Source organism: Bombina bombina, chromosome 3 (assembly GCF_027579735.1).
Source record: "Bombina bombina isolate aBomBom1 chromosome 3, aBomBom1.pri, whole genome shotgun sequence".
NCBI lineage: Eukaryota > Metazoa > Chordata > Amphibia > Anura > Bombinatoridae > Bombina > Bombina bombina.
This window is the reverse complement of record NC_069501.1, coordinates 410,966,651-410,990,868: the sequence shown is the minus strand read 5'-3', so window position 1 is coordinate 410,990,868 and position 24,218 is coordinate 410,966,651. Positions and strand designations below refer to the sequence as shown.

At 41.3% G+C, this 24,218-nt stretch overlaps 1 protein-coding gene across 1 annotated transcript in view; it reads left to right on the top strand.

Moving 5' to 3' along the window:
• The window catches only part of SRGAP2 (SLIT-ROBO Rho GTPase activating protein 2), a 440,346-nt gene that overhangs the window by 316,969 nt on the left and 99,159 nt on the right, over positions 1 to 24,218 (top strand). Inside the window, exon 6 of the mRNA XM_053706600.1 lies at positions 10,814 to 11,029. Coding sequence (XP_053562575.1) covers positions 10,814 to 11,029 — 216 coding nt within the window. The remainder of the gene's footprint in view (positions 1 to 10,813; positions 11,030 to 24,218) is intronic.

The window sequence follows — 24,218 nt, the reverse complement described above, 5'->3', positions numbered from 1 at the left end:
AAAACTTGGAATGCTGATATGGCTTCTAAATCAACTCTACTTTCCATTTCTTTCCAGGGTAACAAATTATTTGGTTCTCAGTTGGATTCCATTATCTCAACTGTTACTGGTGGGAAAGGAACTTTTTTACCACAGGATAAAAAATCTTAGGGTAAAAACAGGGCTAATAATCGTTTTCGTTCCTTTCGTTTCAACAAAGAACAAAAACCTGATCCTTCATCCTCAGGAGCAGTTTCAGTTTGGAAACCATCTCCAGTCTGGAATAAATCCAAGCCTTCTAGAAAGGCAAAGCCTGCTTCTAAGTCCACATGAAGGTGCGGCCCTCATTCCAGCTCAGCTGGTAGGGGGCAGGTTACGTTTTTTCAAATAAATTTGGATCAATTCTGTTCACAATCTTTGGATTCAGAACATTGTTTCAGAAGGGTACAGAATTGGTTTCAAGATGAGACCTCCTGCAAAGAGATTTTTTCTTTCCCGTGTCCCAGTAAATCCAGTGAAAGCTCAAGCATTTCTGAATTGTGTTTCAGATCTAGAGTTGGCTGGAGTAATTATGCCAGTTCCAGTTCTGGAACAGGGGATGGGGTTTTATTCAAATCTCTTCATTGTACCAAAGAAGGAGAATTCCTTCAGACCAGTTCTGGATCTAAAAATATTGAATCGTTATGTAAGGATACCAACGTTCAAAATGGTAACTGTAAGGACTATCTTGCCTTTTGTTCAGCAAGGGCATTATATGTCCACAATAGATTTACAGGATGCTTATCTGCATATTCCGATTCATCCAGATCATTATCAGTTCCTGAGATTCTCTTTTCTGGACAAGCATTACCAGTTTGTGGCTCTGCCGTTTGGCCTAGCTACAGCTCCAAGAATTTTTACAAAGGTTCTCGGTGCCCTTCTGTCTGTAATCAGAGAACAGGGTATTGTGGTATTTCCTTATTTGGACGATATCTTGGTACTTGCTCAGTCTTTACATTTAGCAGAATCTCATACGAATCGACTTGTGTTGTTTCTTCAAGATCATGGTTGGAGGATCAATTTACCAAAAAGTTCATTGATTCCTCAGACAAGGGTAACTTTTCTGGGTTTCCAGATAGATTCAGTGTCCATGACTCTGTCTTTAACAGACAAGAGACGTCTAAAATTGATTTCAGCTTGTCGAAACCTTCAGTCACAATCATTCCCTTCGGTAGCCTTATGCATGGAAATTCTAGGTCTTATGACTGCTGCATCGGACGCGATCCCCTTTGCTCGTTTTCACATGCGACCTCTTCAGCTCTGTATGCTGAATCAATGGTGCAGGGATTACACAAAGATATCTCAATTAATATCTTTAAAACCGATTGTACAACACTCTCTAACGTGGTGGACAGATCACCATCGTTTAATTCAGGGGGCTTCTTTTGTGCTTCCGACCTGGACTGTAATTTCAACAGATGCAAGTCTCACAGGTTGGGGAGCTGTGTGGGGATCTCTGACGGCACAAGGAGTTTGGGAATCTCAGGAGGTGAGATTACCGATCAATATTTTGGAACTCCGTGCAATTTTCAGAGCTCTTCAGTCTTGGCCTCTTCTGAAGAGAGAATCGTTCATTTGTTTTCAGACAGACAATGTCACAACTGTGGCATACATCAATCATCATGGAGGGACTCACAGTCCTCTGGCTATGAAAGAAGTATCTCAAATTCTGGTTTGGGCGGAATCCAGCTCCTGTCTAATCTCTGCGGTTCATATCCCAGGTATAGACAATTGGGAAGCGGATTATCTCAGTCGCCAAACGTTGCATCCGGGCGATTGGTCTCTTCACCCAGAGGTATTTCTTCAGATTGTTCAAATATGGGAGCTTCCAGAAATAGATCTGATGGCGTCTCATCTAAACAAGAAACTTCCCAGGTATCTGTCCAGATCCCGGGATCCTCAGGCGGAAGCAGTGGATGCATTATCACTTCCTTGGAAGTATCATCCTGCTTATATCTTTTCCGCCTCTAGTTCTTCTTCCAAGAGTAATCTCCAAGATTCTGAAGGAATGCTCGTTTGTTCTGCTGGTAGCTCCGGCATGGCCTCACAGGTTTTGGTATGCGGATCTTGTCCGGATGGCCTCTTGCCATCCGTGGACTCTTCCGCTACGACCAGACCTTCTGCCGCAAGGTCCTTTTTTCCATCAGGATCTCAAATCCTTAAATTTAAAGGTATGGAGATTGAACGCTTGATTCTTAGTCAAAGAGGTTTCTCTGACTCTGTGATTAATACTATGTTACAGGCTCGTAAATCTGTATCCAGAGAGATATATTATAGAGTCTGGAAGACTTATATTTCTTGGTGTCTTTCTCATCATTTTTCTTGGCATTCTTTTAGAATTCCAAGAATTTTACAGTTTCTTCAGGATGGTTTAGATAAAGGTTTGTCCGCAAGTTCCTTGAAAGGACAAATCTCTGCTCTTTCTGTTCTTTTTCACAGAAAGATTGCTAATCTTCCTGATATTCATTGTTTTGTACAAGCTTTGGTTCGTATAAAACCTGTCATTATGTCAATTTCTCCTCCTTGGAGTTTGAATTTGGTTCTAGGGGCTCTTCAAGCTCCTCCGTTTGAACCTATGCATTCATTGGACATTAAATTACTTTCTTGGAAAGTTTTGTTCCTTTTGGCAATCTCTTCTGCCAGAAGAGTTTCTGAATTATCTGCTCTTTCTTGTGAGTCTCCTTTTCTGATTTTTCATCAGGATAAGGCAGTGTTGCGAACTTCTTTTGAATTTTTACCTAAAGTTGTGAATTCCAACAACATTAGTAGAGAAATTGTGGTTCCTTCATTATGTCCTAATCCTAAGAATTCTAAGGAGAAATCGTTACATTCTTTGGATGTTGTTAGAGCTTTGAAATATTATGTTGAAGCTACTAAGTCTTTCCGAAAGACTTCTAGTTTATTTGTTATCTTTTCTGGTTCTAGAAAAGGCCAGAAAGCTTCTGCCATTTCTTTGGCATCTTGGTTGAAATCTTTAATTCATCTTGCCTATGTTGAGTCGGGTAAAACTCCGCCTCAAAGGATTACAGCTCATTCTACTAGGTCAGTCTCTACTTCCTGGGCGTTTAGGAATGAAGCTTCGATTGATCAGATTTGCAAAGCAGCAACTTGGTCCTCTTTGCATACTTTTACTAAATTCTACCATTTTGATGTATTTTCTTCTTCTGAAGCAGTTTTTGGTAGAAAAGTACTTCAGGCAGCGGTTTCAGTTTGAATCTTCTGCTTATGTTTTTCATTAAACTTTATTTTGGGTGTGGATTATTTTCAGCAGGAATTGGCTGTCTTTATTTTATCCCTCCCTCTCTAGTGACTCTTGCGTGGAAAGATCCACATCTTGGGTAATCATTATCCCATACATCACTAGCTCATGGACTCTTGCTAATTACAACGAAGAAAACATAATTTATGTAAGAACTTACCTGATAAATTCATTTCTTTCATATTAGCAAGAGTCCATGAGGCCCACCCTTTTTTTGTGGTGGTTATGATTTTTTGTATAAAGCACAATTATTCCAATTCCTTATTTTATATGCTTTCGCACTTTTTTATCACCCCACTTCTTGGCTATTCGTTAAACTGAATTGTGGGTGTGGTGAGGGGTGTATTTATAGGCATTTTGAGGTTTGGGAAACTTTGCCCCTCCTGGTAGGAATGTATATCCCATACGTCACTAGCTCATGGACTCTTGCTAATATGAAAGAAATGAATTTATCAGGTAAGTTCTTGCATAAATTATGTTTTTGTTTTTTCCTCCTAGGAGGGTGGATTGTTCCCCCCCAGAGGTTGTGGCACGTTTTCACATTTATATACTTTTGACGCTTGCGCGTTTACAAAGTCCAGATGTTTATTTACGATTGTGTTCGTGCCCGATTGCCCCATGTGGGGAATGGCATGCAGGTTATCCTGCTATGAGGTATGTGCAGTTTAAATTTTTTCTAGAGTGTAAATGCTAGAAAATGCTGCTGATACCAGATTTATTTAAGGTACGCCTGATTACAGTGATTTAATAGCGACTGGTATCATGCTTACTGTCAGAGGTAATACTCTTATTATTTTTCAATTCCTATCATATAAAACGTTTGCTGGGAGTGCTTAAACGTTTTTATATATGTTTTGGTGATAAAACTTTATTGGGGCCTAGTTTTTTTTTTTTTTCCACATGGCTGGCTTAAATTTGCCTAGAAACAGTTTTCTTAGGCCTCCCACTGTGTAGACATGAGTGGGAGGGGCCGAATTTAGCGCTTTATTGCGCAACAACTTTTGCAGACTGAGACATCCAGCTTCCCTGAAGGAGTCCCCTGAATGCTATAGGACCTCTCTAAAGGGTTTTTGGGCTTTCCAACGTCATTTGTATGGCAAGGTAGGGCCACAGCAGAGCTGTGGCAGTTTGTTGTGACCGTTAAAAAAGTCTATCGTTTTTTTGATTCGTTTATTAAACTAAGGGGTTAATCATCCATTTGCAAGTGGGTGCAGTGCTCTGTTAGCTTATTATACACACTGTAAACATTTCGTTTGATTTACTGCCTTTTCTCCTGTTAAGTGTGGTCAGTCCACGGGTCATCATTACTTCTGGGATATTAACTCCTCCCCAACAGGAAGTGCAAGAGGATCACCCAGCAGAGCTGCTATATAGCTCCTCCCCTCTACGTCACACCCAGTCATTCTCTTGCACCCAACTAATAGATAGGATGTGTGAGAGGACTGTGGTGATTATACTTAGTTTTATACCTTCAATCAAAAGTTTGTTATTTTATAACAGCACCGGAGTGTGTTGTTCCTTCTCTGGTAGAATTTGAAGAAGAATCTACCTGAGTTTTTTGTATGATTTTAGCCGGCGTAGTTAAGATCATATTGCTGTTCTCGGCCATCTGAGGAGTGAGGTAAACTTCAGATCAGGGGACAGCGGGCAGGTTAACCTGCAAAGAGGTATGTAGCAGCATATTATTTTCTGACAATGGAATTGACTGAGAAAATTCTGCCATACCGATATAATGTAAGCTCAGCCTTAAATGCAGTAGTAGCAACTGGTATCAGGCTGTCATGTATGTATATTTACACTTCAGTATTCTGGGGAATGGCACTTCACTGGGATAATACTGTATGCATAAGACTTTAGCCTAATTTGCAGTGACTAGCAACAGGCTTTCTAATGACATTTCATTTCTTTGATGTTAAACGTTTTTGCTGGCATGTTAAATCGTTTAATTATCTGAGGTACTGGGTGAAAAATTGTTTTGGGCACTGTTTTTTTTCCACTTGGCAGTCGTTTTTATTTCATTTAAGACAGTTTACTGATCTCCCTCACTGTTGTGTGTGAGGGGGAGGGGCCTATTTTGGCGCTTTTGCTACGCATCAGAAAATTCAGTCAGAAGTCTTAAGACCGCGAGGAATTTCGGTAGCTCCGTACCTAGACGACATTCTGATACAAGCTTCAAGCTTTCAAACTGCCAAGTCTCATACAGAGTTAGTACTGGCATTTCTAAGGTCGCATGGATGGAAGGTGAACGAAAAGAAGAGTTCTCTCTTTCCACTCACAAGAGTTCCCTTCTTGGGGACTCTTATAGATTCTGTAGAAATGAAGATCTACCTGACCGAAGACAGGTTAACAAAGCTTCAAAATGCATGCCGTGTCCTTCATTCCATTCAACACCCGTCAGTGGCTCAATGCATGGAGGTGATCGGCTTAATGGTAGCGGCAATGGACATAGTACCCTTTGCACGCCTACATCTCAGACCGCTGCAATTGTGCATGCTAAGTCAGTGGAATGGGGATTACTCAGACTTGTCCCCTACTCTGAATCTGGATCAAGAGACCAGAAATTCTCTTCTGTGGTGGCTTTCTCGGCCACATCTGTCCAGGGGGATGCCATTCAGCAGGCCAGATTGGACAATTGTAACAACAGACGCCAGCCTACTAGGTTGGGGCGCTGTCTGGAATTCTCTGAAGGCTCAGGGACCATGGACTCAGGAGGAGAGTCTCCTGCCAATAAACATTCTGGAATTGAGAGCAGTTCTCAATGCCCTTCTGGCTTGGCCCCAGTTAACAACTCGGGGGTTCATCAGGTTTCAGTCGGACAACATCACGACTGTAGCTTACATCAACCATCAAGGAGGGACAAGAAGCTCCCTAGCAATGATGGAAGTATCAAAAATAATTCGCTGGGCAGAGTCTCACTCTTGCCACATGTCAGCAATCCACATCCCGGGAGTGGAGAACTGGGAGGCGGATTTCCTAAGTCGTCAGACTTTTCATCCGGGGGAGTGGGAACTTCATCCGGAGGTCTTTGCCCAAATACTTCGACGTTGGGGCAAACCAGAGATAGATCTCATGGCGTCTCGACAGAACGCCAAGCTTCCTTGTTACGGGTCCAGATCCAGGGATCCGGGAGCGGTTCTGATAGATGCTTTGACAGCACCTTGGGCCTTCGGGATGGCTTATGTGTTTCCACCCTTCCCGATGCTTCCTCGATTGATTGCCAGAATCAAACAGGAGAGAGCATCGGTGATTCTAATAGCGCCTGCGTGGCCACGCAGGACTTGGTATGCAGATCTGGTGGACATGTCATCCTGTCCACCTTGGTCTCTGCCTCTGAGACAGGACCTTCTGATCCAGGGTCCTTTCAAACATCAAAATCTAATTTCTCTGAAGCTGACTGCTTGGAAATTGAACGCTTGATTTTATCAAAACGTGGTTTTTCTGAGTCAGTAATTGATACCTTAATACAGGCTAGGAAGCCTGTTACCAGAAAGATTTACCATAAAATATGGCGTAAATACTTATATTGGTGCGAATCCAAGAGTTACTCATGGAGTAAGGTTAGGATTCCTAGGATATTGTCTTTTCTACAAGAAGGTTTAGAAAAGGGTTTATCCGCTAGTTCCTTAAAGGGACAGATTTCAGCTCTGTCCATTCTTTTACACAAACGTCTGTCAGAGGTTCCGGACGTTCAAGCTTTTTGTCAGGCTTTGGCTAGGATCAAGCCTGTGTTTAAAACTGTTGCTCCACCATGGAGTTTGAACTTAGTTCTTAATGTTTTACAGGGTGTTCCGTTTGAACCCCTTCATTCCATTGATATCAAGCTGTTATCTTGGAAAGTTCTGTTTTTAATAGCTATTTCCTCGGCTCGAAGAGTCTCTGAGTTATCTGCCTTTCATTGTGATTCTCCTTATCTGATTTTTCATTCAGACAAGGTAGTTCTGCGTACTAAACCTGGGTTCTTACCTAAGGTGGTCACTAACAGGAATATCAATCAAGAGATTGTTGTTCCATCTTTGTGTCCTAATCCTTCTTCGAAGAAGGAACGTCTTCTACACAATCTAGATGTAGTCCGTGCCCTGAAATTTTATCTACAGGCAACTAAGGATTTTCGACAAACGTCTTCCCTGTTTGTCGTGTATTCTGGTCAGAGGAGAGGTCAAAAAGCTTCGGCTACCTCTCTCTCTTTTTGGCTTTGTAGCATAATACGTTTAGCCTATGAGACTGCTGGACAGCAACCTCCTGAAAGGATTACAGCTCATTCTACTAGAGCTGTGGCTTCCACTTGGGCCTTTAAGAACGAGGCCTCTGTTGAACAGATTTGCAAGGCTGCAACTTGGTCTTCTCTTCATACTTTTTCCAAATTTTACAAATTTGACACTTTTGCTTCTTCGGAGGCTGTTTTTGGGAGAAAGGTTCTTCAGGCAGTGGTTCCTTCCGTATGAAGAGCCTGCCTGTCCCTCCCGTCATCCGTGTACTTTAGCTTTGGTATTGGTATCCCAGAAGTAATGATGACCCGTGGACTGACCACACTTAACAGGAGAAAACAAAATTTATGCTTACCTGATAAATTCCTTTCTCCTGTAGTGTGGTCAGTCCACGGCCCGCCCTGTTTTTATGGCAGGTCTAAATTTTTAAATTATACTCCAGTCACCACTGCACCCTTTGGCTTCTCCTTTCTCGTTGGTTCTCGGTCGAATGACTGGGTGTGACGTAGAGGGGAGGAGCTATATAGCAGCTCTGCTGGGTGATCCTCTTGCACTTCCTGTTGGGGAGGAGTTAATATCCCAGAAGTAATGATGACCCGTGGACTGACCACACTACAGGAGAAAGGAATTTATCAGGTAAGCATAAATTTTGTTTTTTCACTGTTTTTCAAATTCTGACCTTTTTTATTTTTCTTAAAGGCACAGTACCGTTTTTATTTTTTGCTTGTTAACTTGCTTTAAAGGGTTTTCCAAGCTTTCTGGTCTCATTGCTCATCTGTTTAAACATATCTGACATAGAGGAAACTCCTTTTTCATTATGTTTAGAAGCCATGGTGGAACCCCCTCTTAGAATGTGTACCAAATGTACTGATTTCACTTTAAGTAATAAAGACCATATTCTGTCTTTAAAAAATTTATCACCAGAGGAATCTGACGAGGGGGAAGTTATGCCGACTAACTCGCCCCACGTGTCAGAACCTTTGAATCCCGCTCAAGGGACTCACGCTCAAGAGGCGCCAAGTACATCTAGCGCGCCCATGGCATTTACTTTACAAGACATGGCGGCAGTCATGGATAATACACTGTCAGCGGTATTATCCAAACTACCTGGGTTACGAGGAAAGCGAGACTGCTCTGGAGTTGGAAGAAATACAGAGCATCCTGACGCTTTAGTAGCTATGTCTGATACCCCCTCACAATATGCAGAAGCTGAGGAAGGAGAGCTTCTTTCTGTGGGTGATTTTTCTGACTCAGGGAAGAGGATTCAACCTGATTCTGATATGTCAACATTTAAATTTAAGCTTGAACACCTCCGCGTGTTGCTCAGGGAGGTTTTAGCTGCTCTGAATGACTGTGATACAATTGCAGTGCCGGAGAAATTGTGCAGATTGGATAAATACTATGCAGTGCCTGTTTACACTGATGTTTTTCCAATACCTAAAAGGTTTACAGAAATTATTACTAAGGAATGGGATAGACCAGGTGTGCCGTCCTCTCCCCCTTCTATTTTTAAGAAAAAGTTTCCAATAGATGCCGCCACACGGGACTTATGGCAAACGGTCCCTAAGGTGGAGGGAGCAGTTTCTACCCTAGCTAAGCGTACTACTATCTCTGTCGGGGACAGTTGTGCTTTCTTAGATCCAATGGATAAAAAGTTTATCAGGTAAGCACTCTGAGTTCTGACGTTTTGAGGACTTTGTCTTCAGCCGTCTTTTTCGGTGCTGTTGCACGATGTTTGGGAGATGTTTCCTCTCCTTGATGATGCCCGGTTGCTCCTTGTGGGTTGAGCGCCATCTCCTCTTGTTGTCCGGATCCTTTTGCCTATTGTACCCTCCCATTTTTGCATTCAGTGTGCTCTATAGCTTGGGTATTGTTTTCCCAAAAGTAATGAATGCAGCTGTGGACTCTTTCCATTTATGAAGAAAAACTTAAATTATTCTTACCTGATAATTTTATTTTCTTCAGATGGAAAGAGTCCACAGCTCCCCACCCGTATTTTTTCTGTGGGGCGTCTCTTATTTTTTATTCTTCTGGCACCTTTTCACCCTGGTATTTCTTCTACTGTTCCTTGTTCCTCGGCAGAATGACTGGGGGAAGTAGGAGGAGTATTTAAGCCTTTGGCTGGGGTGTCTTTACCTCCTCCTGGTGGCCAGGTTCTTATTTCCCAAAAATAATGAATGCGGCTGTGGACTCTTTCCATCTGAAGAAAAGAAAATGATCAGGTAAGCATAATTTAAGTTTTACCTTGTGTTGTACCTTGTGTAGTATTGTGTGTGTTGTACCTTGTGTAGTAGTGTGTGTGTTGTGCCTTGTGTAGTAGTGTGCTGTGCCTTATTAGTAACCAGGAATATAGGTTTTTATTCTGCATAGATTGTTTTAACAGTGGATATCATTTCTAGTGAGACTTTAGCACTACTTGGGTTAGCATTCTTATCACAAATCAAACATTGCTCCAAGTTCATCTTTTTTATTTTACCTAAGACACGCCTAAAATTTCAAATGACATTTTAAAATTACAGTAAACACTTTTTGTTCTTGTTTAAAAACTATTCGTCCCACGCTCCCTAGAGAGGCAAAACAAATGCTGTGACCTGCAAATCAAACAGTTGGTTAAGCAATTTGCAGCATTTTAAAAATCAAGGTTACAGATTTTGCTTTTTTGCCTTTCTAGAGAGCGTTAAACAAGCACGTTTTTCTTTTTACGCAAAAGCACAAGGTGTTTCACATGAAATTGCAAATACAATTGTTACATTTATTAAGAACAACAGATGTGAAGTGCCATAAAGTTTGTTACAAATGCCACCTTATAGACTCTTTATTAAACAAATGCTTGTTGCATTTATCAAAGTGCAAGTGGACATGATACGATGTAGCATATCATGTCCGCTGCACATCGATAAATGCCTACAGCATACGCTGTCAGCATTTATCATTGCTCAAGCAGTTCACCTGAACTGCTTGTGCAATACCGCCCCCTGCATATTCGCGGCCAATCGGCCGCTAGCAGAGGGTGTCAATCAACCCGATCGAGCAGGCGGACAAGTTATGGAGCAGCGGTCTTTAGCCCATTCGGAGCTTGATAATTCGTCCTATTCAGGACTGCCCCTGTGTTGTTCCTGAGCAGGGCACAGTCAATGTGAGTTATGCTCAATGACAATGTTCTGCTCAGGTGCAACAATGCATTGCTATTCCGAACCATGACTTTAACTGTTCAGGGGTTAAATACACAGTTTGCAATTAGCATTTTTTTTATTAATAATCTCTAATTCATTTAAACATTTTTTTATTCGACTAGAATATCTCTTTAATTGAGCTTTGGTGTTTGTTTCAGGTGATGAAAACATATCATATGTACAATGCAGACAGCATCAGTGCGCAGAGCAAGCTAAAGGAGGCAGAGAAGCAGGAAGAGAAGCAGATGAGCCGGTCAGTGAGGCAGGAAGATCGCCAGACCCCTCGCTCGCCTGACGCTACAGCCAGTGTGCGACTAGAGGAGAAGCACATACGCCGCAGCTCGGTCAGGAAGATAGAGAAGATGAAGGAGAAGGTGAGAGGAGTGTGCCACATCCTGACTTCTCAGCACCAGATTTTCTTTTCTTTTACTAATTCGTAACTGGTCCCTTCTTTTGTACTTTCTCTCTTTCACTTGTTCTTTAGCTCTTCTATCTATCTTGCACCATTTAAATAAGTCTGTCTCTTTCTTTCCATCTGTCTCTTATTCTCTTTCTTTCTCTTTATTTCCTTATCTCATTCTCTCTTTTTCTTTCTTTCCTTTTTCTTTTCTTCTTAAAGACACGATGAGTCCACGGATCATCTTCATTACTTATGGGATATTCACCTCCTGGTCAGCAGGAGGAGGCAAAGAGCACCACAGCAGAGCTGTTAAATAGCTCCTCCCTTCCCTCCCACTCCAGTTATTCTCTTTGCCTACGTTAGTGATAGGAAGAGGTAAAGTGAGGTGTTAGATTAGATTCTTCTATCAAGAGTTTATTATTTTTAAAGTAGTGCCAGAGAGTGCTGCTTTGTCCTAGGGTGTAGCTGTGGTCCATATCAGTCTCTACAGTAGAGCTTTTGGTGGCTTTAAAGCAATGGGAACTTGTGGGACATAATTCTCACTGCGCCTCCCATACTGATGCTGTCCTGACTAAAAGAAAACCTGAGGGATTTTGGCTCAGGACTTTCGTTTGTTTCCAGGTCCATGGGAGGGAGAGGTCCTCTTAAACCTGAGGACTGCCTTGCTGCCAGGCAGAAAATGAGGTTCTGACTTTATTTCTGGGGGAGAAAGGATCTCAGAAAAAGAGTTTGGGCACTTTGTAAAAATGTTTTCATTTCACCTCATTGAACTTGGACTCAGATTTCCCTAGTGCTATTAGAGGAAAAGATGGCAGTAAGGAAGCAGGCACTAGCATGTTTTACTTAACTGTGCAAATGCGTATGCTTTATGACATGTGGAATATCCGTGAGATTGTCTTTCTAGCATAGGGATGCTGACATAGAATCTGTGCAAGATCCTTTATGGGACATCTAGTACACAGAGGAAACACTGTAAACAATTGGACAGATCAGCTGCTTGAAATGGAACTAGGCAGTCTATCCGTTTGCTCCCAGTGTCTATATTTAGAAAAATGGCGACCGGGAGATTTCATGTTATGTTGCTGTTTGTTTACTTAATTGCAGTGTGAGTGGTATTTTTGCGAACTGGCATTATTTTCTGTAAAAGGGTAGAGATCTGTTTTTCCTCCCGGTGTTTTTATTCAGATAAGATAGCGACCGGGAGACGACTTGAGCAACGCCCATGAGGGGCAGGGCTTGTAAACGGCGCGAAAGTGTTCATCTCTCCCCTCCTAACTCCTCTAGATATGGAGGATGGTGCCTTATAGCAGACACTTCCTGTCTTTCACTTCCAGTTATCGGAAGAAACGAGTACTTGGGGATGTAAACCGAGTTAATAGTTTTTACAATTCTCTCTCGCACGTTCAACCATGTCAAACCTTGTAATTAAATAAAGGTTATCATTTAAGGAAGCAACGCTGGTTTTTCATTACAGCAGGCTAAGTCCTTTTTTCAGTATTTTGCCTTATGAAGAGGTAGATTGTTTAAAGAGGTATTCATTACATTTCCTATCTCAAATGCAGTGCCCTGCGGTTCCTTGCAATTTCTGCCATATGTGAGGCAGATTGTTTAAAGAGGTATACATTACATTTCCTATTTCAAATGCAGTGCCCAGCGGTTCCTTGCAATTTCTGCCATATGTAAGGCAGATTGATTAAAGAGGTATACATTGCATTTTTTTATTTCAAGTGCAGTGCTCTGCGGTTGCTTGCAATTTCTGCCATATGTGAGGCAGATTGATTAAGGAGGTTTTCATTACATTTTCCATCTCAAATGCAGTGCCCTGCGGCTTCTTGCATTTTCCATCTGGAATTGCTGCACAATGTTTGCAGGCTAATTTAGCTTACCTCTGCACACAGAAATAAAGTTACTTTTAAAAAAAAACCATTTTTTTTTTTTTTTAAAGAGACAGTAACATTTTTGTGTGTTAATTTTCGTTTACGAATCCAGCTGTTTTCTTTGTGTAAACCATCTTTTAGAATTAAAGGTAATCAAGGAGACCCTACTAGAGGTCTCTTTCTTTTGGCTTGGATTCCTATATGGTTTCAGACACCCTTATTCTAGGCACATACTGCTTTGAACCACAGGGACAATGGTCAAATTTACAACAAATTTCTCCTAAGGTGTTACAAAAAATTTATAGCACAGAAGGAGTTGCCCTGTTTTTAATACATTGTCTATTTTTGTTTTTTTCCCACGCTATTAAAAAAAATATATAAAAATAGAGAGAAGAAATGTGCAGGGAATCTTCTTCTCTCAGAATAGTGTGATTGACTCAGTGGTGGTTTTTTGGAATGTTTTCTTCCCTGCAGGTTTGCAGTAAAGAGGAAGATATTTCGGTAATTCCGGATAAGGAACTTTCAATCTCAGATGAGGTAAATGCCTTTATCTGATCAGGAGCTTCTTGCGGAAGTTTTAGCTACTCTGGGTGGCCCCGACACCAGTTGGTTTTTCTAATATTATGATGAACCTGTCTTGGTGGAAGTATTCCTGTACCAGATTAGGTTATATTTTTCTTCCCCATTTTCTTTCCCTATACTTAGAAGAAAGATATTCAGGGGAAGATAGAATTCCCTTGTGGATCTATATTTTTTTAACACAAGGGATAGTCTCTATCTGCAGAGGACGGACTCTGACTAATAGTTAGAGGGTCTACATTGTCAACCTGCAGTTAGTGACTACTGTATACAGTGCGGCGTAGTACTGGCTTGTTGCTTTGTCTGTTTCACCGCTCTCCCAGGAATAGGATAAGGAAAATGTATTTTATTCCTCCTACTAGCTCGCAGACCCTATCCATCTTAGCCTAGGGGAAATTATTCTAAGTATCTTGTTGCTGAAACTACATGAGGGACGTGCACCCGACCCGTAAGGGGGTAGTTTCTCCTCAATCAAGTTTGGTTTGATGATCATTATTTGTTTGTGGTTCCCGTAGAAGTGGGAACCTTCAGACTAATTTTAGACCTCAAGAGTCTAAACACATTTCTCAGGTTTTGTCTTTCAAGACTTTGTACCATTATTCCATTGATCCAGGAGGGTCAATTTATGAAAACAGTGGATTTAAAGGACACATATCTACAGGTTCCCATCCACTGGGATCATCACAATTTCTTAAGGTTTGCCTTTCTAGCAAACACTTCTAGTCGTGGTCCTTCCTTTCGGTTTTGCCACGGCTCCCAGAATCTTCACAAGGGTTCTGGGGTCTCTTCTTGCGGTACCCCGCGCAAGAGGCATTGTGGTGGCGCCGTATCTGGACGATGTTCTGGTTCAGGCGCCGTCCTTTCAACTAGCAAAATCACACGTGGACCTGGTAGTGGCTTTCCTAAGGTCACACGGGTGGAAGGTGAATCTAGAAAGGAGCTTTTTAGTACCTCATTCAAGAGTGACCTTTCTAGGGACCATCATAGTTTCTCTTCTATGAAGATTTTTCTGACAGGAGTCAGGAAATTACCTGTATTACCGATACTGTCGAGCTCTGCAATCTTCTCCTCGTCCTTCAGTGGTCTTGTGCATGGAGTTAATAGGTCTGATGGTAGTGGCAATGGACATCGTCCCGTTGTCTCGCTTTCATCTCAGAGCTCTGCGGTTGGACATGCTCTAACAATGGAACAGAAATTATTTGGACTTGTCCCCTCGACTTCTTTTGGCACAGGAGACAACGGAGTCTCTTCTTTGGTGGTTGTCTCTAGATAATCTCTCCCAGGGAAAGTGTTTTTGCAGACCCTCCTGGGAGATTGTGACAACAGATGCCAGCCTGCTGGGGTGGGGAGCAGTTTGGGGCTCCCTAAGAGTTCAGGGGATATGGTCTCAGTCAGAGTCTTTTCTTTCATGTAATTAACAAGAGTCCATGAGCTAGTGACGTATGGGATATACATTCCTACCAGGAGGGGCAAAGTTTCCCAAACCTTAAAATGCCTATAAATACACCCCTCACCACACCCACAAATCAGTTTTACAAACTTTGCCTCCAAGGGAGGTGGTGAAGTAAGTTTGTGCTAGATTCTACGTTGATATGCGCTCCGCAGCAAGTTGGAGCCCGGTTTTCCTCTCAGCGTGCAGTGAATGTCAGAGGGATGTGAAGAGAGTATTGCCTATTGAATGCAGTGATCTCCTTCTACGGGGTCTATTTCATAAGGTTCTCTGTTATCGGTCGTAGAGATTCATCTCTTACCTCCCTTTTCAGATCGACGATATACTCTTATATTTACCATTACCTCTACTGATTCTCGTTTCAGTACTGGTTTGGCTTTCTACAAACATGTAGATGAGTGTCCTGGGGTAAGTAAGTCTTATTTTCTGTGACACTCTAAGCTATGGTTGGGCACTTTATTTATAAAGTTCTAAATATATGTATTCAAACATTTATTTGCCTTGACTCAGAATGTTCAACTTTCCTTATTTTCAGACAGTCAGTTTCATATTTGGGATTATGCATTGAATTATCATATTTTTCTTACCTCAAAAATTTGACTTTTTTCCCTGTGGGCTGTTAGGCTCGCGGGGGCTGAAAATGCTTCATTTTATTGCGTCATTCTTGGCGCGGACTTTTTTGGCGCAAAAATTCTTTTCCGTTTCCGGCGTCATACGTGTCGCCGGAAGTTACGTCATTTTTTGACGTTATTTTGCGCCAAAAATGTCGGCGTTCCGGATGTGGCGTCTTATTTGGCGCTAAAAAAAATGGGCGTCGCTTTTGTCTCCACATTATTTCAGTCTCATTTTTCATTTGCTTCTGGTTGCTAGAAGCTTGATATTTGGCATTCTTTCCCATTCCTGAAACTGTCTTATAAGGAATTTGATCTATTTTGCTTTATATGTTGTTTTTTCTCTTACATATTGCAAGATGTCTCACGTTGCATCTGAGCCAGAAGATACTACAGGAAAATCACTGCCTGCTGGATCTACCAAAGCTAAGTGTATCTGCTGTAAATTTTTGGTAGCTATTCCTCCAGCTGTTGTTTGTAATAATTGTCATGACAAACTTGTTAAAGCAGATAATATTTCCTTTAGTAATGTACCATTGCCTGTTGCAGTTCCCTCAACATCTAAGGTGCAGAATGTTCCTGATAACATAAGAGATTTTGTTTCTGAATCCATAAAGAAGGCTTTGTCTGTTATTTCTCCTTCTAGTAAACGTAAAAAGACTTTTAAATCTTCTCTCTCTACAGATGAATTTTTAAATGAACACCATCATTCTGATTCTTTGGACTCTTCTGGTTCAGAGGATTCTATCTCAGAGATTGATGCTGATAAATCTTCATATTTATTTAAGATGGAATTTATTCGCTCTTTACTTAAAGAAGTACTAATTGCTTTAGAAATAGAGGATTCTAGTCCTCTTGATACTAATTCTATACGTTTGGATAAGGTTTTTAAAGCTCCTGCGGTTATTCCAGAAGTTTTTCCTGTTCCTAATGCTATTTCTGCAGTGATTTCCAAAGAATGGGATAAATTGGGTAATTCATTTACTCCTTCTAAACGTTTTAAGCAATTATATCCTGTTCCGCCTGACAGGTTAGAATTTTGGGACAAAATCCCTAAAGTTGATGGGGCTATTTCTACCCTTGCTAAACGTACTACCATTCCTACGTCAGATGGTACCTCGTTTAAGGATCCTTTAGATAGAAAAATTGAATCCTTTCTAAGAAAAGCTTATCTGTGTTCAGGTAATCTTCTTAGACCTGCTATATCATTGGCTGATGTTGCTGCAGCTTCAACTTTTTGGTTGGAAACCCTAGCGCAACAAGTAGCAAATCGTGATTCTCATGATATTATTATTCTTCTCCAGCATGCTAATAATTTTATCTGTGATGCCATTTTTGATATTATTAGAGTTGATGTTAGGTTTATGTCTCTGGCTATCTTAGCCAGAAGAGCTTTATGGCTTAAGACTTGGAATGCTGATATGGCTTCTAAATCAACTCTACTTTCCATTTCTTTCCAGGGAAACAAATTATTTGGTTCTCAGTTGGATTCTATTATTTCAACTGTTACTGGTGGGAAAGGAACTTTTTTACCACAGGATAAAAAATCTAAAGGTAAAAACAGGGCTAACAATCGTTTTCGTTCCTTTCGTTTCAACAAAGAACAAAAGCCTGATCCTTCGTCCTCAGGAGCAGTTTCAGTTTGGAAACCATCTCCAGTCTGGAATAAATCCAAGCCTGCTAGAAAGGCAAAGCCTGCTTCTAAGTTCACATGAAGGTACGGCCCTCATTCCAGTTCAGCTGGTAGGGGGCAGGTTACGTTTTTTCAAAGAAATTTGGATCAATTCTGTTCACAATCTTTGGATTCAGAACATTGTTTCAGAAGGGTACAGAATTGGTTTCAAGATGAGACCTCCTGCAAAGAGATTTTTTCTTTCCCGTGTCCCAGTAAATCCAGTGAAAGCTCAAGCATTTCTGAATTGTGTTTCAGATCTAGAGTTGGCTGGAGTAATTATGCCAGTTCCAGTTCCGGAACAGGGGATGGGGTTTTATTCAAATCTCTTCATTGTACCAAAGAAGGAGAATTCCTTCAGACCAGTTCTGGATCTAAGATTATTGAATCGTTATGTAAGGATACCAACGTTCAAGATGGTAACTGTAAGGACTATATTGCCTTTTGTTCAGCATGGGAATTATATGTCCACAATAGATTTACAGGATGCATATCTGCATATTCCGATTCATCCAGATCATTTTCAGTTCCTGAGATTCTCTTTTCTAGACAAGCATTACCAATTTGTGGCTCTACCGTTTGGCCTTGCTACAGCTCCAAGAATTTTCACAAAGATTCTCGGTGCCCTTCTGTCTGTAATCAGAGAACAGGGTATTGTGGTATTTCCTTATTTGGACGATATCTTGGTACTTGCTCAGTCTTTACATTTAGCAGAGTCTCATACGAATCGACTTGTGTTGTTTCTTCAAGATCATGGTTGGAGGATCAATTTACCAAAAAGTTCCTTGATTCCTCAAACAAGGGTAACCTTTCTGGGTTTCCAGATAGATTCAGTGTCCATGACTCTGTCTTTAACAGACAAGAGACGTCTAAAATTGATTACAGCTTGTCGAAACCTTCAGTCTCAATCATTCCCTTCGGTAGCCTTATGCATGGAAATTCTAGGTCTTATGACTGCTGCATCGGACGCGATCCCCTTTGCTCGTTTTCACATGCGACCTCTTCAGCTCTGTATGCTGAACCAATGGTGCAGGGATTACACGAAGATATATCAATTAATATCTTTAAAACCGATTGTTCGACACTCTCTAACGTGGTGGACAGATCACCATCGTTTAATTCAGGGGGCTTCTTTTGTTCTTCCGACCTGGACTGTAATTTCAACAGATGCAAGTCTCACAGGTTGGGGAGCTGTGTGGGGATCTCTGACGGCACAGGGAGTTTGGGAATCTCAGGAGGTGAGATTACCGATCAATATTTTGGAACTCCGTGCAATTTTCAGAGCTCTTCAGTTTTGGCCTCTTCTGAAGAGAGAATCGTTCATTTGTTTTCAGACAGACAATGTCACAACTGTGGCATACATCAATCATCAAGGAGGGACTCACAGTCCTCTGGCTATGAAAGAAGTATCTCGAATTTTGGTTTGGGCGGAATCCAGCTCCTGTCTAATCTCTGCGGTTCATATCCCAGGTGTAGACAATTGGGAAGCGGATTATCTCAGTCGCCAAACGTTGCATCCGGGCGAATGGTCTCTTCACCCAGAGGTATTTCTTCAGATTGTTCAAATGTGGGGGCTTCCAGAGATAGATCTGATGGCCTCTCATCTAAACAAGAAACTTCCCAGGTATCTATCCAGATCCCGGGATCCTCAGGCGGAGGCAGTGGATGCATTATCACTTCCTTGGAAGTATCATCCTGCCTATATCTTTCCGCCTCTAGTTCTTCTTCCAAGAGTAATCTCCAAGATTCTGAGGGAATGCTCGTTTGTTCTGCTAATAGCTCCGGCATGGCCTCACAGGTTTTGGTATGCGGATCTTGTCCGGATGGCATCTTGCCAACCATGGACTCTTCCGTTAAGACCAGACCTTCTGTCGCAAGGTCCTTTTTTCCATCCGGATCTGAAATCCTTAAATTTAAAGGTATGGAGATTGAACGCTTGATTCTTAGTCAAAGAGGTTTCTCTGACTCTGTGTTTGATACTATGTTACAGGCTCGTAAATCTGTATCTAGAGAGATATATTATAGAGTCTGGAAGACTTATATTTCTTGGTGTCTTACTCATCATTTTTCTTGGTATTCTTTTAGAATTCCGAGAATATTACAATTTCTTCAGGATGGTTTAGATAAGGGTTTGTCCGCAAGTTCCTTGAAAGGACAAATCTCTGCTCTTTCTGTTCTTTTTCACAGAAAGATTGCTATTCTTCCTGATATTCATTGTTTTGTACAAGCTTTGGTTCGTATAAAACCTGTCATTAAGTCAATTTCTCCTCCATGGAGTTTGAATTTGGTTCTGGGAGCTCTTCAAGCTCCTCCGTTTGAACCTATGCATTCATTGGACATTAAATTGCTTTCTTGGAAAGTTTTGTTCCTTTTGGCCATCTCTTCTGCCAGAAGAGTTTCTGAATTATCTGCTCTTTCTTGTGAGTCTCCTTTTCTGATTTTTCATCAGGATAAGGCGGTGTTGCGAACTTCTTTTGAATTCTTACCTAAGGTTGTGAATTCCAACAACATTAGTAGAGAAATCGTGGTTCCTTCATTATGTCCTAATCCTAAGAATTCTAAGGAAAAATCGTTACATTCTTTGGATGTTGTTAGAGCTTTGAAATATTATGTTGAAGCTACTAAATCTTTCCGAAAGACTTCTAGTCTATTTGTCATCTTTTCTGGTTCTAGAAAAGGCCAGAAAGCTTCTGCCATTTCTTTGGCATCCTGGTTGAAATCTTTAATTCATCTTGCCTATGTTAAATCGGGTAAGACTCCGCCTCAGAGGATTACAGCTCATTCTACTAGGTCAGTTTCTACTTCCTGGGCGTTTAGGAATGAAGCTTCAGTTGATCAGATTTGCAAAGCAGCGACTTGGTCCTCTTTGCATACTTTTACTAAATTCTACCATTTTGATGTGTTCTCTTCTTCTGAAGCAGTTTTTGGTAGAAAGGTACTTCAGGCAGTGGTTTCGGTTTGAATCTTCTGCTTATGTTTTTCATTAAACTTTATTTTGGGTGTGGATTATTTTCAGCAGGAATTGGCTGTCTTTATTTTATCCCTCCCTCTCTAGTGACTCTTGTGTGGAAAGATCCACATCTTGGGTATTCATTATCCCATACGTCACTAGCTCATGGACTCTTGTTAATTACATGAAAGAAAACATAATTTATGTAAGAACTTACCTGATAAATTCATTTCTTTCATATTAACAAGAGTCCATGAGGCCCACCCTTTTTTGTGGTGGTTATGATTTTTTTGTATAAAGCACAATTATTCCAATTCCTTATTTTATATGCTTCGCACTTTTTTTCTTATCACCCCACTTCTTGGCTATTCGTTAAACTGATTTGTGGGTGTGGTGAGGGGTGTATTTATAGGCATTTTAAGGTTTGGGAAACTTTGCCCCTCCTGGTAGGAATGTATATCCCATACGTCACTAGCTCATGGACTCTTGTTAATATGAAAGAAATTAATTTATCAGGTAAGTTCTTACATAAATTATGTTTTTTGTCCATAAACATTCTGGAACTGAGAGCGTTCTACAATGCTCTCCTGACCTGGCCTCAACTAGCTTCGGATCGGTTTATCAGGTTCCTGACGGACAACATAACGTCAGTGGCCTATATCAATCATCAGGGAGGAACAAGGAGTTCCTTGGCGATGACAGAGGTTTCCAAAATAATTCAGTGGGAGGAGGCCCATTCTTGTTGTCTGTCAACAATCCACATCCCAGGGGTGGACAACCGGGAGGTGGATTTTCTGAGCAGACAGACTTTTCATCCAGGGGAGGGGGAACTTCATCCGGATGTGTTCCCCAGTCTGATCCTCAAATGGGGTCAGCCGGAGTTGGATCTCATGGCATCCAGGCAGAATGCCAAACTTCCGAGGTACGGGTCGAGATCCAGAGATCCTCAGGCAGCGCTGATAGATGCTCTGGCAGCCTCTTGGTCCTTCAATCTAGCATATCTGTTTCCTCTGTTTGCTCTCCTTCCGCAAGTGATTGCCCGGATCAAACAGGAAAGGGCTTCAGTGATTCTCATAGCACCGGCCTGGCCTCACAGGATCTGGTATACAGACCTGGTGGAGATGTCGTCTCTACCTCCTTGGAGGCTTCCGTTTCAAAAGGACCTTCTGATTCAGGAACCCTTCCTTCATCCAAATCTAGATTCTCTGAAGCTGTCTGCTTGGGAATTGAACGGTTGATTCTAGCCAAGCGAGGTTTTCAAACTCTGTCATAGACATTTTGCTTCAGGCTTGCAAGCCTGTTACTAGGGAAATTTATCACAATATTTGGCGTAGATACCTTTATTGGTGTGGGCTACTCTTGGAGTAGAGTTAGGATTCCTAGGATTTTGTCATTTCTCCAGGAAGGATTGAAGAAAGGATTATCTACAAGTTCTTTAAAGGGTCAAATTTTCAGCATTATCTATTCTGTTACACAAGCGTCTCACTGATGTCCCTGATGTTCAGTCTTTTTGTCAGGCCTTAACCAGAATCAGGCCTGGGTTTAGACCAGTTACTCCTCCATGGAGTCTTAATTTAGTTTTCAAAGTTCTTCAAGGAGTTCCGTTTGAACCTATGCATTTCTTAGATATCAAGTTGTTATCTTGGAAGGTTTTGTTTCTGGTAACGATTTCTTCTGTTCGCAGAGTGTCTGAGCTTTCAGCGTTTCAATGTGAACCCCCTTACCTTACCTTATTTTTCATGTGGATAAGGTTGTCTTACGTACGAAATTTGGATTTCTCTCCAAGGTTGTTTCTGATAGGAACATTAATCAGGAGATTGTTGTACCTTCTTTGAGTCCTAATCCTTCTTCTAAGAAGGAGAGGCTCTTACACAATTTGGATGTGGTTCGTGCTTTAAAGTTCTATTTACAGGCGACTAAAGACTTTCGCCAGTCTTCCTCTTTGTGGTATTTTCAGGCAAACGTAGGTGACAGAAAACTACAGCTGTTTCTCTTTCTTTTGGCTGAAGAGTATTATAAGTATTATACGTTTGACGTACGAGACTGCTGGACAGCAGCCTCCTGAATGGATTGCGGCTCATTCCACTAGGGCTGTTTCTTCATCATGGGTATCAAAAATTAAGCTTCTGTGGAACAGATTTGCAAGGCTGCAACTTGGTCTTCTCTTCACACTTTTTAAAGTTTTACAAATTTGATTCTTTTGTCTCGGATGAGACTGCTTTTGGGAGAAAGGTTCTTCATGCAGTGGTGCCTTTTGTTTAGGTATCCTGTCTTGTCCCTCCCGTATCATACGTGTACTCTAGCTTGGGTATTGGATCCCATAAGTAATGAAGATGATCCGTCGACTCATCGTGTCTTTAAGAAGAAAAGAAAATTTATGCTTACCTGATAAATTTATTTCTTCTTAGACACGATGAGTCCACGGCCCGCCCTGTCCTTTTAAGACAGGATGTTATTTATTGTAAACTTCAGTCACCTCTGCACCTTGGCTTTTCCTTTCTCTTCCTAACGTCGGTCGAATGACTGGAGTGGGAGGGAAGGAAGGAGCTATTTAACAGCTCTGCTGCGGTGCTCTTTGCCTCCTCCTGACCAGGAGGTGAATATCCCATAAGTAATTAATATGATCCGTGGACTCATCGTGTCTAAGAAGAAATACATTTATCAGGTAAGCATAAATTTTCTTTTTTTCTTTCCTTCTCTCTTTATTTCTCTTTTTCTTTCTTTCTTTCTCTCTCTCTCTGCATCATTCCTTACTGTTGGGAAATACTGAACCTGGCCACCAGGAGGAGGCAAAGACACCCCAGCCAAAGGCTTAAATATTCTCTCTACTTCCCTCATATCCCAGTCATTCTTTGCCTTTCATCACAGGAGGTTGGCAGAGAAGTGTCAGAAGATTCTGAGTAGTTCCTTATGAAGGGTATCTACCCTTTGAAATGGGACTGGAGTTCTAAGTAGTCTTGTCAGCCTCTTAGTGAGAGCATTGACGAATGTTAGTCTGGAGATGCAGGGAGAGTCTTTCTGCGACCGCATCCAGACTCTTATTAACAGCTCCTAAGCAATCAGTGTTGACAAGTTTCACTGCCTGCTTCCATCACTCAAGTCCATGTCAGAAGCGATGCTACAAGACTGTCAAATTTGAGAGGCTGTGTTTCTGTTCCACGGCATAGATTCCAGTTATTTTTTTACACATATGATAATGCAAGATTGCCTGAGGAACCTTTGATTCCTAAATTAGATAAGGTCTACGAGGACAGCGTTGTACCACAAACTTTCCCGGTTCCCGTAAAGATGGCCAACATTATTAAGAATGAATGGGAAAGGATTGGTTCTTAATTTCCCCCTTCTTCCTTTAAGAAATTGTTCCAAGTCCCAGACTCTCAATTGGAGTTGTGGGGTTCCATCCCCGAGGTGGATGGCGCTATCTCCACGCTTGCTAAACGCACTACTATCTCGCATGAGGATAGTTCATCATTTAAAGAGCCCATGGATAAGAAGATCGAAACTTTAAGAAAAAGGTTTCAACATACGGGATATTTGTTTCAATCGGCAGCGGCAGTTGCTGGAGTGGCTACCTACTGGTGCTACTCCTTATCTGAGTTGATCGAGGTGGAGGGTACCCTCGACATGATCCAGGAAAGAATTATGGCCTTAAAGGAATACTAAACCCACATTTTTTCTTTCATGATTCAGATAGAGCAGGCAATTTTAACCAACATTCTAATTTACTCCTATTATCAATTTGTATTCATTCTCATACTATCTATATTTGAAAAAGCAGGAATAAAAGTTTAAGAGCCAGTCTCTACCTAGGTGCTGAACCAAAAATGGGCCGGCTCCTAACCTTACATTATTGCATTTTCAAATAAAGATAGCAAGAGAACAAAACACAAATTAATAAAAGGAGTACATTAGAAAGTTGCTTAAAATTGCATGCTCTATCTGAATCTATCTGAAATAAAAAATTTGGCTTTAGTATTCCTTTAAGTGTGGCTAATTCTTTTATTTGTGATGCAAATATGCAAAT